This window comes from Cricetulus griseus, chromosome 4 (assembly GCF_003668045.3).
Source record: "Cricetulus griseus strain 17A/GY chromosome 4, alternate assembly CriGri-PICRH-1.0, whole genome shotgun sequence".
NCBI lineage: Eukaryota > Metazoa > Chordata > Mammalia > Rodentia > Cricetidae > Cricetulus > Cricetulus griseus.
This window is the reverse complement of record NC_048597.1, coordinates 75,484,877-75,500,322: the sequence shown is the minus strand read 5'-3', so window position 1 is coordinate 75,500,322 and position 15,446 is coordinate 75,484,877. Positions and strand designations below refer to the sequence as shown.

General features: G+C 50.5%; 1 protein-coding gene across 1 annotated transcript; it reads right to left on the bottom strand.

Moving 5' to 3' along the window:
- Positions 1-11,143: 11,143 nt before the first annotated feature.
- Positions 11,144-12,665, bottom strand: Foxl3 (forkhead box L3). The gene is made up of 3 exons (XM_027413767.2): positions 12,559-12,665; positions 11,724-11,892; positions 11,144-11,518 (listed from the first exon to the last, which is right to left on the bottom strand). Exons 1-3 carry the CDS (start codon positions 12,663-12,665, stop codon positions 11,144-11,146), a joined length of 651 nt encoding a protein of 216 aa, XP_027269568.1.
- Positions 12,666-15,446: the final 2,781 nt, after the last annotated feature.

Here is a 15,446-nt window from a genome sequence, read left to right as displayed (position 1 = left end):
AGCTGAGCCCAGCCTCAAGGATGCCTGTGGACCAGCTGCTCTCCTCAGGGCACTTGGAAAGTTCTCTGGGGTCCAGATGCTGTGCCTGTCAGCACCAAAGGACTCCAGACCCAGCATCCCCCCTGTAAACCTATCGCTGGCATGCACAGAGCAGCTCAGTGCAGAGAGGAGGGCCATCCATTCTGACGTGATTATGGACCATACATGAACAAACGATAATTTCTTTTGCAGCCTGCTCCAGATCCATGTGGGTAAGCCCCTCGCACAGCCCCCACCCCAAATTACATCTCAATCAGTGTTAAAAGCCGCCTGACATTTCCCTGTGATTTATGTATTAACCTTTACAGCGAGCGCCCAGCGCTGATGGCTGTCAGCCAAGCGGGGTAGCAGCTCCAGGCCCTCCCTTGCTCTCCCACAACACCCCTCCTGAGAGGAGCCTCAAGGACAGGAACTCACAGGTTGACTCAGGCCAGCAAGGGGAAGTGTGAAGCCAAGTACTGGGGGCGGTGCCTCTGGGTGGTACTGGTGCTATAGATTCTGGTATTTCTTAAGCCAGAGGTTTTCAACCTTCCTAATGCTGTGACCCTTTAATACCGTTCCTCATGTTGTGGTGACCCCCAACATAAAACTGTTTTTGTTGCTACATCATAACTGTAATTTTGCTGCTATTATGAATCATAATGTGAATATCTGATATGCATGATATCTGATAGGTGACTCCCAAAGGGGTTGTGACCCCACAGTTTGAGAACCACTGCCTTAAGCTTATGTCTTGGACTGAAGAAGATTGAAGACATTGTCTATTTGGGGACATATCCAGCAGCTGGAAAGCTAATGGACAGAGGAGCACAACTCTTGGGGTTCCCAAGACCGCCCCCGCCCCATGTCTGACATCCCCACATCAGTGCCTCACAGATCTCACACCCATCATCATTCACCTGTGCTTACCACACCCACAGTCACGTGTGAACCCTCAGCCCTGCCTGTGTGGGCACACGCAACCAAATAGACCCAAGTCTCCACCAGTAAGTGGTAGGTGCTGGAATCTAGGTCTCCATGAAGGTCACACCCTGTCACAACTATTTCTATTTGCGGAGAGGTCAGGAGCATGGTCCCCAAACTGAGTTGTGTGTGAGAAACTTGTTAGAGATATACTTTGGCACCCGAGGATGGGTCCACATTGTTATTCCCAGGGGAATTGAATTCCATGGCCTGTAGGCTTCACTTCCAACGCCATCTTCATCTGGATCTTCAGTAGGACAGTGTGAGCCTTAAATCCTCCATTGAAGACATTTCCCTGACAAATATGGAAATTTTGGCTTAACACCCCCGATTCTAAAGCTGTGGGTTGTGACACTATATGCAGCTGTGTAAATAATATGGGGTGGGGGTGTCCCACAAACTTTGGTAACAAGGAAGATTTTGGATAGTCACTATATAGCGACCCAGAGTCAACTCAAAATCAAACACACTGGGAACCTCAGAGTGTCTGACAGCTCTTGCCCCTGTTGTATGGAGTGACGATGTCACTGCAGCCTTTTGGCTCTGAACACACAGAGCATGCCCTCTGCACCACATACGGGTCACACCACACAATGCAATGGACACAGCCTGAAACAACCGGTGTGAGTGCTAGACTTTCTTTTAATTCTTGAATGTCTTTATTCTGTACATGTATGTGTAACAATATTTTGCCTGCATGCAGATGTGCATCCCATATGTGCCTATTGCATCTCCTGGAAGTGGGGTTAAGGATAACTGCCACCCACCATATGAGTATTGGAAATGGAACCTGGGCAGGCAGAGATCCTCCTGCCTCTGCCTCTGAGTGCTGGGTTTAACCGTGTGTGCCACCAATGTCTGGCTCAGAACAGATTTTTAATGTATCTCTTCCATCATTCCTCTGGTGCCAAGTATAAAATTAGCATATCTTTGAATTGGTTTGTATTAGCATATTTTATTTTTAAAACTCCCATTTGAGTTGTTGACTTGAGGCTCATTTAAAAACAAATACATTCAAGGAATTTTGGCTTGGGGTTAAGACAGACTGTCCATCAATTCCTGAAATGGCCTTCAGCACACATCTGCCCCCTTGTGCCTCATATGTATGTGACGTACTGTCCTCGACACAGATGATTCTAAAATCAAAATATTGACTAACTCTGAAAATATTAAAGTCACTTCTGTATTTTTTTTTTTTGAGACAGGGTTTCTCTGTATAGCTTTGGAGCCTATCCTGGCACTTGCTCTTAGACCAGGCTGGCCTTGAACTCACAGAGAGCCGCCTGCCTCTGCCTCCCAAGTGCTGGGATTAAAGGCTTGCACCACCAACACCTGGCTCACTTCTGTATCTTGAAGTATCAAATATTCCCTCAATGTTTTATGTAAAAATAAACAAACATAGTTGGGCACAGTGGCAAACTCCTTTAAATTAATCCCAGTACTCAGGAGGCAGAGACAGGCTGATCTCTGAGTTTGAGGCCAGCCTGGTCTACAGAGTGAGTTCCAAGACAGCCAGGGCTACACAGAGAAACTTGGTCTCCAAAAACCAAGCCAAACTAAACTAAAAAAAGCCCCCAACGCCAAAACCACATTTATTTCATTAGTATGCAAATCTTCAGCAATATATATATATATGTGAATTGAGAATAAATTTGCCTATGATTTATTATCCATAAATTTTAATTTTGTGTCTATTTTATGTACCTGTATAGCTAGAATTGTATAAAACTTCTTGGGTCAAAGGAACCCCAAGGGTCCAGTCACTTGCCATACACACAGTAAAGAATGACTGTGGTGCAGATAGCTGGAGAGTACTTCTAGTTTCAGGCATGACTGGATAAGGGTGTTTCCATCACCCCATCTAGCATCTATTTCCTTGCTGTTCATTTTCTGACAGGCTTACCCGGTGTAGCCCTAGCCAGACCCCAGTCCACCCAGCAGAAAAGCCTCTTTCCCCATCCTTACAGTAGAAGCCCTGTTGCTGGGGTTTAGTCTGCTGCTTTGGGATCAAGCCAATCTCTCCTTTCTCTCTCTCTCTCTCTCTCTCTCTCTCTCTCTCTCTCTCTCTCTCTCCCTCTGTGTGTGTGTGTGTGTGTGTGTGTGTGTGTGTGTGTGTGTGTGTGTGTATGCAATCCCTCGTGCACAGGGGTAGGGGACATGACAGATCAGGGTGGTTATGTGCCAGGATGGGGGCTGGCCTGGGAAGGTTGTCACAGAGGCTGGCAAAGTTATGTGACATCTGACTTTAGTCTTGTGGCCAAAGCAGACCCTCCTTACAGGTAATTCAGAACAGTAGGTTACAGGAGTGAATCCTCCAGGAATGGGGACCGTCCCACTGGCCCTAGCACACAGACCCCTCTGTTCTGGGAGAAGAGGCCTCGGTGCCTTGGCACAAAAGTGCCAAAATGAAATGTCCATTGGGGTCACTGAGTGGATATCTACTGAGCAAAGCATCCAGGAGAGATGGGGGCATGACCAAGAGATAACTGAAACTGTTTCTTCCACCTGCAGAGTGGGCAGAGGGGCTAGGAAGTTGGTGTGCCCACCCCAGTGGCTGGCTGGCCAGTTGGTTTACCATTGACAGACCTCGGTTTCCTAACCAGCAGAGTGGGGACAAATCTACCTCCCTTTTGCCTCAGAGTCAGTGTGAGAGCTGAAAATTCCATGTGCTTCAAGGTCTGAGAACATATTTAGGTGGGTTGAGGTTTGTGGGAGCTGATGGGATTCTTTATTCTGATGGGAGCTGGGGTGGCAAGGCAGGAAGTTGGGGTGCAAAGCAGGCCTCTGCTAGGCAGCTGAGGGGCCACTCAAAGGGTCTAGCATGGCTTCTAGTCTAGCCTGGAGCTGCCCTGGGCTTTGACACTGCCTTGGGTCTGCTTGTCTGATGTGGCTTGGGTCAATCCGTACCTCAAGGGGACCTTCAACCTCTGTGAGCTGACGGGACAGTGGGGGCCTGCAGATTCTTGGCCAACATCTGTCCCAGTCAGTTTATCTAAACAGAAAACTGAGAAATCATTCCAGACGTCTCAGAAGCTCTGGACACATGTGGCTTGTTCGGCCTTCGTGTCTGGAAACACTGACCCACATCTGTGAGCCCAGGGCTTTTGAGAGGAAGCACGTTCCAGCACCTTCCCTGTCCTGGGACAGACTTAGGTCCAGGAAGTCCGGATGGCAAGGATGTGGAGTCTGGGGCAGTTTGTTCCTGGGGTGACTCCTGCTCTTCTGTTAGCCTGTGTCCCATGTGACCTGGGTGGGTGGTGGCAGGAACCCTGGAGCCAACGTGGATTGCTCTCCTGGATCTACATGTCCCTGGGCAGATCTCCATACCCCTGGAGACAATGAAGTGTCCCTCACCCTGCAGTGGCTTTTCACTGCCTGGCCTGGGCTGGAAGCTCTGCCCTGCTCCAGGCTACAGAGGCTTGGGCTGAGAAGGATGTGTCCCTTCACTTAAGAGCCACAGGGGTGTTTATGAGGCCAAGCAGAGGAGGAAGGCATTACAACAAGGGATTACATGTGTGAGGACAGGAGGCGTGACAGCAGCAGGTCAGAGAGAGCCAGCAGCCTACCCTGGACCAGACGCCATCTCCCCTGAGTGTTCAGGCCAGGCTGGCATCCTTGCTCTGCCATGCATATTTCAAACATCATATGCTTGCTGGTATGTGCTCATATGCACATATGGAGGCCTGACTGCTTACTGTGAGTCTCAACTTCCCCTGTCTGAGGAGACCATTCATTCAGGGTGCTAGGTAAGGCCACTCTCTTGCTAAACCTCCCACAAGGGGTCTTCACACTTGAGAACACTCCCAGCCCCATCTCCCCCTGGCTGATGCTGCCTGTTTGTTGTTTCACAAAACTTCCAGAGAGGCAGAGGCTAACAAGGCCTTCTGGCCCTCTTGCTGGAACTCTCAGGGTCCTGCAATGACCTCCATACCCAGTGTCCAGCTCTTCCCCTGCCTGTGTCCTGTACTCAGGGATCAGCTATTTCCTTGTACATACAGAGCCCTAGCCACTGCCCTCACCTCCCAAGTTGGAGGTCACCCTGACCAGGAAAGAGCTAGCTTGCCCACTCAACTTCCTGCCATGGAAGCAAAGCTACCCAGTCCCTTCCCGCCACTCTCATTCACTTCTACACCAGAGATTTGTAAGAGGGGGAGGCCTTGAGGAGTCCTGGTGCTGATGTGCCCTGGAGGGTAGGGTAGTCTTTAGTAGGGCACTTTCTACCAGCTCAGGGACTGGAAGAAGCCCTAGATGATGGTATATGTGGCCTCCAAAATACTGTAGCACATCCCTTGTTCCTTGGATCAGGGTGGTTACATCCCCATCGACACCTACAGAGAGACTCTGGGAGTTGGGGGCTCAGCTCAATGGCACAGTACTTGCCTAGCAGGTGCAATGCTCTGGATTCCATTTTGAGTGCAGGTGGGCACAGGGGGACACGCAAAGAGTCTGAAGTTGGGTGTGGTGGTGCACACCTGTACTGCCAGCATTTGGGGGGCCAAGGCAGGAAGGTCCCAAGTTCAAAACTACCTCTGTCTCAAAAGTAAATGCAAGCCTAGCTATGATGTCAACCCTCTGTAGGCTGAGACAGGATTGCCTCAAATGAGAAGCCAGACTGGACTACACAGAGAACTCCAGTGGCAGAATCCAGGACATGGCAGGTGCTCCAAACTGGGTTACTCTTGGCCAATGATTCTGCTTTGCCACCTGGATTCAACACAGTGCTCAGGGCCAAGCTGAACAAAGTCCTGCCATTCCCATTCAATTTCCTTTCCTCTTGAGAAATGGCAGTACCATGTGACCTCTCTGTGTGTTTATTATAAATCTAATACCCCGTGTTTCAGTTCAGTGAACGCACATCTTATTTGGAACCTGCGTTTGAAGTCGCCTAAAGCTGGCCTGAATGTAATTGTACTGGTGCATACAAGATCCTGTTAATTTCTGTCGGGCCCCACGAGCTCCACACTGGTTTGGGGATTGTCCCATCTGCACAGCGGAACATGAAGACCAGGCACTTTTTTGCCCAGGATGTGACTGGCATTTTGTGCAGAATGAAAATGAAAATGCAATTTTGTAACTGTTTAAAGATTGTCACATCACAGGTCACAGGCCTGTACTTTTTCTTCCTTCCTCCCTCCCTCACACTCTCCCTCCCTTCCATCCTTCCTATTGTTTTTTGTGTAACTCCCCCAGAGAAGGTGGGCACTGGTGATGTCCCACCAGAAGGGACCCCACCACCACCCCATGCCCCAACATCAGCAACTCAGCAGCTGATCCACAGTGAAGATGCTGGGCTGTTCCAGGTCACCTTATCCCTGGAACAGTACTTCAGCTAGTTGATAGTCTATTTAAAAAGTATTACATTTATTTATTTTGTGTGCTTATGCATATTTAGGTAGACGTGTGAGAGTATATAGGTGTCACAGAGTGCACGGAGGTCAAGGGACAATGTTTAGGAATTGATGCTTTCCTTCCACTGTGTGGTTTCTGGAGACAAAATGCAGGTAGCCAGGTTTGGTAGCAAGCACCTTTAGCCACTGAGCCATCTCAATAGGTTTTTGTTTTGTTTTTGAGATAAGATTTTACTATGTAGCCATGGTTAGCCTAGGACTCACTATGTAGACCAGGCTGGGCTGAAACTTCCTGAGATCCACCTGCCTCTGCCTCCCAAGTGCTGGGATTAAAGGTGTATGCCACCAAGCACAGTCATAGGTTTAGTTTTAATCATGTAAATGCATGTTCATTTGTGTGAGGATATGGGTACAAGTGCTCGTGCCCATGGAAGCCAGAGGAAGGTGTTTGGTCCTCTGGAACTGGAGTTACAGGTGGTTGTGAGCCGCCTGAGGCACTGGGAACTCAGGTCCTCTAGAAAAACAGTCCAGGCTCTTAACCTCAGACCATTTCTCCAGCTCAGTAGACAGTGTTTCTAACACCAGTTTACTACACCCTTCATGAGAGACTCTCAGAGCAGTGCCAGGCAGAGAGAAAATTTGGCACACACTGGGTGTTGTATCTGTGATTTGGAGACCCATCTGCCTGTCCCTCAACCACGTGGGCTGGATTTCCAGGCTCCTGTGGACAGCTGTTGCCCCTCATTGCTCTTTCCCCCAACCTGTGTGATGCATGCAGTACCCAGTGCTGCAAGGAGTAGCTGCCCAGCATCCTCATTCTAGGGGTGGCCTTGTCACCGTGAACCTGGGCAGATAGATGGCCTTGCTCTGCAGTAACTTTCTTATAGGCCCTCAGCCTGATAAGAAGGGACACCTGCAGCCTCTTTCCAGTCCAGCTACTGCCTTCTCTGCTTCTCATGAGACCTTTGATGGCTCCTACAAAGTAGGAGACACAGAAAAGCTGCCCTGGGATTGTACCCCAACATCTGCTCAAAGGCCAGAATCCCAAGTTACAGAAGTTGATTTCTCAGATTCGAGTCAGTAAACACTCTATATGGGGCAGACTAGCAGATTTCAACAGAACATTCAAGACCATCAGGAAACTGCCTAGGTAGAGACAATGAGTGGTAGAGGGGATGGGGCATGCATCCAGAATGGTAGGAGTTGGACAAGATAGACCTGACATTGGAAGGGACACAGGATTGCCATGGGTCCCACGATACCTATCTTTTTACACTTTGGAGAGAAACGGCTTACAACCTGTGTTCTAAGCCTAGAATGTTTGTGCTGAGACCCTCGTGCTTTGAGATGAGCACACTCTAGCCTTGACCTCACAGCCCAGGCCTGGGGGGTGGGGGTTCCTTGTAGCATCATAACTCAGGAGATGGGAGAGAACCTGGCTTCGGTGAGGAAACTGAGGCACAGTGGAGGGTGGAGACCCAGAACAGGAGGTCACTAGACCATTCCAAAAAGTTGGGATAGAGTCACAGGCAGATGACAGAAGAAAACACCCTTGTCTCTCTGCCCCAGTGTCCTCCCCTGGGGACACTGCAAGGTAGCCTATGCGAGGAGTGAGAAGTGGCTTCAAGGAAGCCAGGTGTTCAAAAGTGCAATGGAGAGGTTACTCAGTCCTCAGCCCAAGATGCAGTCCTTCCCAGCCTCCTTCTCAATCCCAGGTACCAGCAGTGCAGAAAGGGACGGATGCTGAAAGGTGGAAGCCAGAGTGTAAGGGGGACAGATCTGGTACCAATGCAGGAGGTGTCGTCCCAAGGTTAAAGAAGGACCAGTCTGTGGTAAGCATGGGGCCTGGGGCAATCTGGGATCTGTTCCTATGCCTCCCTGTAGCCACATTTGTATCTGATCTACTCCGAAAGCCCCCATCTTTCCAGCCTAGGGCTGGGTTCTTATCAACATCCCTTTTCTCAGGGTCTCAGTTGTTGGCAGTGTCCTGTGCTTCTGCAGGTCACGGTGGTGGCTATCCCAGCATGGAGTGTTTGCTACATTGACTAGTCAATAGTTTCCAGAAGGCGGGCTGCACCTGGTGAGCAGAGGAACCCAAAGTTACATTCTGGCTTGCTGTGGGAAACTCTCCTTCACTTCCAGCTAGGGAGGTTGCTGGGCCTCCCACCGGATCCCACATGGAGAACTACAGTCTGGATTAGGTGTTCTGCCCTCTGAAGCTGGCTGTGCTCTCTCTACTTTCTTCTGGGGCTACAGAGATTTGCAGCCCAGCCCAGGAACTTTGGTTGGGACCATGCTAACTCCAATACATCCCCCCCTTCCCTGGAGCTTGCACTTGGCAGCACCTCCCAACTTTGTTAATGGAAACCTACTGATCCGTGACACGTGCGTGGCAGACATCTGCTCGGGGTAATGTGCTGGTAATGTACGTATCGATGATCAATCTGCGGATTTGCAAGAGCGGCATAAAGTATTTAATTATAATCACGTTGGGCGAGTCTGCGTGGTGGCAGCGACATTTGAATAGGTCACGGCCAGCCCTCACCCCTGTTATGTTATCCATATTAAATGCCACTCACTCCTGACGTCCTGGGATAGCATTTGCTGGCAAACTGGAAATGTCCCTTTGCTTCTAAGAACATGATTGATAACCTCTGCAAAGTGACTGGCAAACCTTAGGGTACACCAGCCTCACCTGGCACCGTCCTCACCTTTGCCATCTATAGCTGTGGAGATTGAGTTTGGCAGTGAATCCCTGTGCAGAGGGACTGAGTCTCCCTAAGCCCCTCTGTCTTGCTCAGGGCAAGGGGTTTTCTGGTTTTAAATTAGACTTTGCTAACCAGAACAAACTGTCGGAAACAAGCAGGCATCCAAAAGATGAAACACAACTTTTATTTTCTCAGTTGGTAGCAGAAAAAAAGTATATCTTCCGACACTGTCTGAGCTACCTTTGATGTGTGTACCATCTGTGTCATAAACCATCTCGAATCGATGCTTTTAGCATGCCTGATGGACAGATACACAAAACAAGGACACAGACAGGAGCACAACCATAGCGTGCATGCGTGTGCATGTGGGCGAACACACACACACACACACACACACACACACACACACACACTTGCATGTGCACAAGTGCACAGGCACATACAGACTCACAAAGACCACCTTGACAGTACAGACAAGCCAGACCAGAGGAGGGGGACTGCATAGGGCAGGCACAGTTCTAGGTGCCATGTTATGCCTGGCCATAATATGGCAGAGCCCACAAGCATTCTGGAAAGCCTCAGGTGGTATTGCAAGGGGTGCAAGGAGCTGCACCTTTGGAATGGGCTTTGGAGGAGGGCTTCCTCTCGTCTTTCTGGGCTGGGCTAGGGAACAGCTTCCAGGCAGAAGCTGTGCTCAGCAGAGCCTGGAGGTCAGAAAGCAGGTTTACTCCTTAAAGGAGACCGGCAGCAGGGCCCCAGAGCCCCAGAACCCCTTCTATTTTCCCAGGCCAGTAAGGGCCCTATGGAACAGGCATGGGAGCAAAGGGATTAATTACTCCAGCAGGCTGAATGGTAGCTAGGCCTAAGAGATCTCTCCTGTGACTCCATCCTTCCTCGGCCACCTTTCTTTTCGTGCAGCCTGTTTCTAAACCAAACCAGGACTGTAATTCTCAATTGAGACAGTCAGTCTGGTTGGGGAGCGATTTATGTCATTCAAGGAAATAGTCACTGAGTGCATGAGATTGCTAACATTCAAATTAAGCCACAGCAAACAGTTAACGCAGCAGCAGCAGCAAAAAAAAAAAAAAAAAAAAAAAAAAAAAAAAAAAATAGGTTGGTGGAAAAATGGGAATGGTGGGCATGCCTAACTGTGTTTTTTAAACTGCCCATTTCAATGATAATAAAATCATTTACACTTCAAGTGGAGTATATCTCCACTCCTGTCTTGAGCACTTCACTGTGCAGTTTGGTGGTACTATCCCAGGCTAGGGTACCTGCACGCAAGGAAGCTGGTAGGGACTGAGTAGAACCAAGATAAAGTTCCTTTCCCTCTCCACTTCCCCTCCTTTCTTCCTCTCTTTCCGGTATAGAAATTACATGCCACTTAAAGTTTTTTATTATCTTTTTATTTTGAAGCAAGGCCTCACTGATTTTGCCCAGGTGAGCCTTGAACTTGTAATCCTCTTGCCTCAGCCTCCTAAATGTTGGGATGATAGGCCTGCATCCTCATGCCGCAGCTGGGAGGTACATTTTGTTTTTGAGAACACAGGACACTTCTGATTATGTCACTTAAAGCTTGACATCAATGTAAGCCTTGGGGTAAGTAATAGCCACAGGACAGATTAACATCTGTCTTCGCTGTTTTAAATCTCATTATTTTTACAGGGAAGGCCTTAGCCAGCTTCATGTGAGTACACTTTAACTTTGGAATGGAGATGTCTACAAAGCCACTTGCCACATGGCTGAGGACAAAATGCTACCTGATTCCAGGGAGCCTCAGGTGATTTTACAGCTTGGTGCAGGGAGTTTCAGTGAGTCCCACAGCAAATCCTGGAGTGGAGCTGAATCCGAGCCAGATTTTCCTGTGAGAGAACTGTTTTTATTCACCACCATAAATACCTTTTATAAGAAGGTCTCCAGATCTTCCCTCCAAATGTAGAGCTGAGTCCCCAGGGCTGTCTGGGAAGAAGTATGTAGATGTGGCAACGTCCAGGGTTCTTGATTCAAGATGCCTGGTTCAAGTCCTGCCTTCAGGGGAGGATCAGGCCCAAGTCCTCAACTGACTGCAGAGCTCCAGAGGCCACCTCATGCTGCCCAAAAATGGAAGCTCATTTGCTGGGTATCCAGAGCTGGATACCTGACTTCCTGGGAGTGACAGGGTGACCTGAGCGCAGGGAAAGGGTCCGGGGAAGACAGGATGTAGTCAATGCTGAATTTGATGTCTCTGTGTGTGGCAGGGCTGACCCGGGCCCCGCGATCTGGGGCTTGCGCATTATCGGGGCCCGGGGACCCAGGCGCTGCTGGCTCGAGGGGACCCTGGGTTCCCTCGCGCTTGGGGCCACGTCTCCTGCGTCGCCGACGGAAGTTGCCATTCTCGAAAAGGTCCAGGAGGGACTCGCAACCGCCCGCGAACGTCCAGTAGTTGCCTTTGCCCTTGTCGTGGCCCTCGGTCCGTGGAACCTGCGGAAGTGTAGGGCTCAGCGAGCGTCCCCAAGTCCGGGGCAGGACGCACCTCCGGCAAGTGTGTCGCGGGTTCCCTCTGGTATATGCTAGCAAGGAACTTGTCCCCCTGCGGGAGGTGACATCCCTCCCCCTTTCGTCACCCAGGATGACTGCAGACACCTGAGGGTCCAGTGAGAACAGTGGGCGGGGGAGGGGCTCTCACCTTAACGAAGCAACTGTTGAGCGACAGGTTGTGGCGGATGGAGTTCTGCCAGGCGCGCTGGTTGGCACGGTAATAGGGGAACTTGCGCATGATGAAGTCGTAGATGCCGGACAGGGTCACGCGTCCCGCAGGGCTCTGCTGGATGGCCATGGCGATCAGTGCGATGTAGCTGCGACAGGGGTGCCAGACAGAGGGACTGCATCAGGCGGGGTGGCGCTGAAGCCGCAGGAGCGCTGGTGAACTCAGTCCTGCCCTGGGGCTGGCTGGAATCCTTGAGACCAGATGGACACCCCCCCACATCCCCATCCACTGGCGCTCCAAGGGCCTGCCAGAGCTCTACAGCTAGCGAAAGCCTCTGCTGAACCTCTGAAGCCCCCCAAGATCCTTTGGAGTCTCCCGGACACCCTGAAGCACCCCGATCCTTCTGCAACACCTTTTACCCTCTGAAGCCCCCCAAACCTGCTTGAGACCCCCGAGACCCTCTGAACACTGAGACCACCTGGAACCCCCGAAGTCCTCTGGAGTCTCCAATACCTTCTAGACCCTGCAAGAACGTTTCAAACTGCCAGTGGCCTGCTGGATGAATCCCTTTCAGCCCCCCAGGACTCCCGCGGAGCGTTGGATAATCTCCTTGCTGCTCCCTACTTCTACCCAGACCCCACTAACCTGCTCCCCTCATGGTGGACCTCCTCACGTTCCAGAGTGTACTGGAACGTGTGTCCTTCCTCAAACACCCGCAGAAGGAAGGAATCCCACCTCTCCCTAGACCGTGTCAGGTCCAGATGACCCAACCCTCTACAGCTTCTGTGGGCCCTGTCATCTGCCCCAGGGTCACCTGTACGCTGGCCTTGTGAGCCTTTTTTCCTCGTCGGAGCTGCCGGCAGGGTAGTCGTCGGCGTCATCATTGAAGCAGTTATAAGGGTACTGTGAGCTGTCAAACATCGTGGCCACCCCTGTGCTGGCCCGCGCTGGCGCCGCCGCCGCCTCCTCCTCCACGCTGGCCGCCCGCAGTGGGCCCGGCACTGGCTTCCCTTGGCTGGACCTACAGCGTCTGCATGCAGGACGCGGGGAGCCTGGGCTTCTGGGGTCCCCGCCCGCTCCGCCTGGCTCTTTGGCGTCCAATCCCAGTGCGGGGGGTTGTCCCCAGCCAACACAGAGTGGGGAGCGCAGCGGGGGGCGTCGCCACCTTCTGACCCGCCGGCAAGGGAGGCCTGGAGGGTAAGCTGGTCTCACAGGCAGGGCGGTCCCTGTCTGTTCTCCCCTGAGCTGAACCCTGAGCTTGTTGCAGGGCCCACAGAATCCCCATTCACAGACTCTGGGCTCATTGCTGCACCCACAGCTAGAGATAATGGGGCCAGTCCCAGAGAGCTGAACTGCTGTCCCTCCCCCATAGGACATAGGCTGGCTGCTTTCAGCCCTAGGGCACAGAGCCTGGTCCAGGCAGATGGGAGCTCCTGCCCCATCCCGGCTTCCTGTTTCTCCATTGCACCAGGTGGATGATGACGCCAAGGCCCAGGGTTTCTTCCTGCATCCTGGGCCCTCCTCCCACTGACCCTCCCTGGGTGCTCTGGGTGGCCCGGGGCCACAGAGATTCTTCTGAGCTTCCCACCGGCTCTCTGGCCCCTGGAAGGGAAATTGCCCGCATAGTGAGGGGGCATCTGAGTTGGAGACTGGGAAACCGTGGTGAGGTGGGATGTTTTGGAGGACCATTGGCATTCCAGATACTTCTTTCCAATAATTTGCAGGAATCAGATTAGGATTCTGTGAACCCAGAGAGATGAGAAGTCAGGGCTAGCCTTGGTAAAATTTCCTCTTCAGAGCAGCACCTTCAAGGTTACTTCCTTGTTGTAGCTTAGTGCTACCTCTCTTATGATAATGAATGGTCATCTAGGCGGATGACATTGAGGTTCTCTTTGGAGAAGCTTGGGTGCAGCAAGGCGGGCTGCTTTGTGCCATGGTGGCATGGCTACTGTGCCAGTCCAAGCCACACTCGGCAACAGGACATAAGAATTTGGGGAAATAGGGGCTGGAGAGATGGCTCAGTGGTTAAGAGCACTAGCTGCCCTTCCAGAGGTCCTGAATTCAATCCCCAGCAAGCATATGGTGGCTCACAACCATCCGTAATGAGATCTGGTGCCCTCTTCTGGCCTGCAGGCAGACATGTAGGCAGAATACTGTACACTTAATAAATAAATAAATAAATCTTAAAAAAAAAGAATTCGGAGGAAATAAAGTGCATAGCCCCTCTGTGAAATAATTTGGCAATTAAAAAAATTAAAAATGTAGTCAGTAGTGGTGGCATAGGCCTTTAATCCTGGCACTCAGTAGGCTGAGGCAGGAAGACCATGCAATTCAGGTCAGCCTACACTATAGAGTGAGGGAAACAAAAACCATATAAACACATGATTACCATATATCCCATAATATACCTTTACACAAGTCAGACAGAAACCTGAAACCAGCCCCATATGCACAGAGAAACTTTACTGGAAACGTCTTTTGATTGGAAATACACCTTTCAACATGTGTGTGTTAAGCCAACTATGTAGTATCCATGCTATAGATTGGGTACTACCCTGGCAGTAACAATAGAGGGACTCTTGGTGTTTGCAATAATCAGGTTGAACCCCCAATGGAGCAAAAAAGCCAATCTCAGACGTTTATCCACTTTGTAGTCTGACTCATAGGACACCCGAGAGACCAGGGAGATGTAGCATGGCTTTATGACTCTACTACTTAGTGAAGGCACCATCTCCTTCCATAGTCCCAGGCTCACTCAGAGCCGAGGGATGAGATCCAGGCTGCTTTCCAAAGGATACACTGTGGGAAGGGCAGATGGGATGGATGGTGCTGTGCAACCATTTTTGCTTTGTGAGGAGAACAGGTGGATGTGCAGCCACCTTTGTAAAAATATAACACTGCCCCAGAGGCCTGAGGGTGTGACAGGATGGGCGTCAGGGAATGAAGGAAGAGGGGATAATCTTCTGTGTAACATGAACCTACAGACCCAGTCTGCAAGTCACACATAGAATGATTTGTCAAAAACTAAATGGCATCAGATAAGGGTGTCGATCTTTCATCAGATGTGAAACTTGCCCATGATCTCTCCCACCCTGTGACTGTCACTTGCTTCATAGTGTCCCTTGAGGGACTCTAACATGTTTGGTTTTGACAAAGCCCAACTGGCTTATTTTTCCCTTGCCTTGCTGGAGTGTCACTGTAACTGGATCCAAAGCCATGATTTCCAGCTGTACTTCTTCTGAGAGCTGTACTTGCCCAGCTGTAGACAGGGGTGGCACCTGTGTCACAGTGTGATGGACCCCTGAGGATATCAGAAAGAAATCAGTGTGACACAAAGTCTCAGCTTAACTCGTGGTGCCTGAACCGGGCAAATGCAGTTAGAAATGAGTTTATGAGCTTGGTTTGGAGATGGTAGCAATTTTTGACATCACAATGGTCCGTAACACTGTGACTGTATTAATGCTATTGAGCTGCACACAAAAAGGTGTAAAAATGGAAGATACAGCCTATAACACATGTCAACAAATATATTTAAGTGAGGGGCTGGGGGCATGGAACAAAGCCCTGAGTTCCACCCCAGCATGAGCTGTGGGCGTGTACATGGTAATCTTATCATTCAGGAGGCAGTTCAAGGTCATCTCACTTACATAGTGAGTTGGAGGCCAGCCTGGGATAGTGAGACCTGTTTCAAAATATATTGAT

What these genes read in the sequence shown, in the direction of transcription:
- Foxl3 (XM_027413767.2), bottom strand. Translation starts at nt 12,665, where the DNA reads ATGTTTGACAGCTCACAGTACCCTTATAACTGCTTCAATGATGACGCC. An exon ending in CTCACAAGGCCAGCGTACAG is followed by an intron (nt 11,893 to 12,558) that starts GTGACCCTGGGG and finishes CCCCTGTCGCAG; the next exon opens with CTACATCGCACTGATCGCCA. An exon ending in TCAACAGTTGCTTCGTTAAG is followed by an intron (nt 11,519 to 11,723) that starts GTGAGAGCCCCT and finishes ACACTTCCGCAG; the next exon opens with GTTCCACGGACCGAGGGCCA.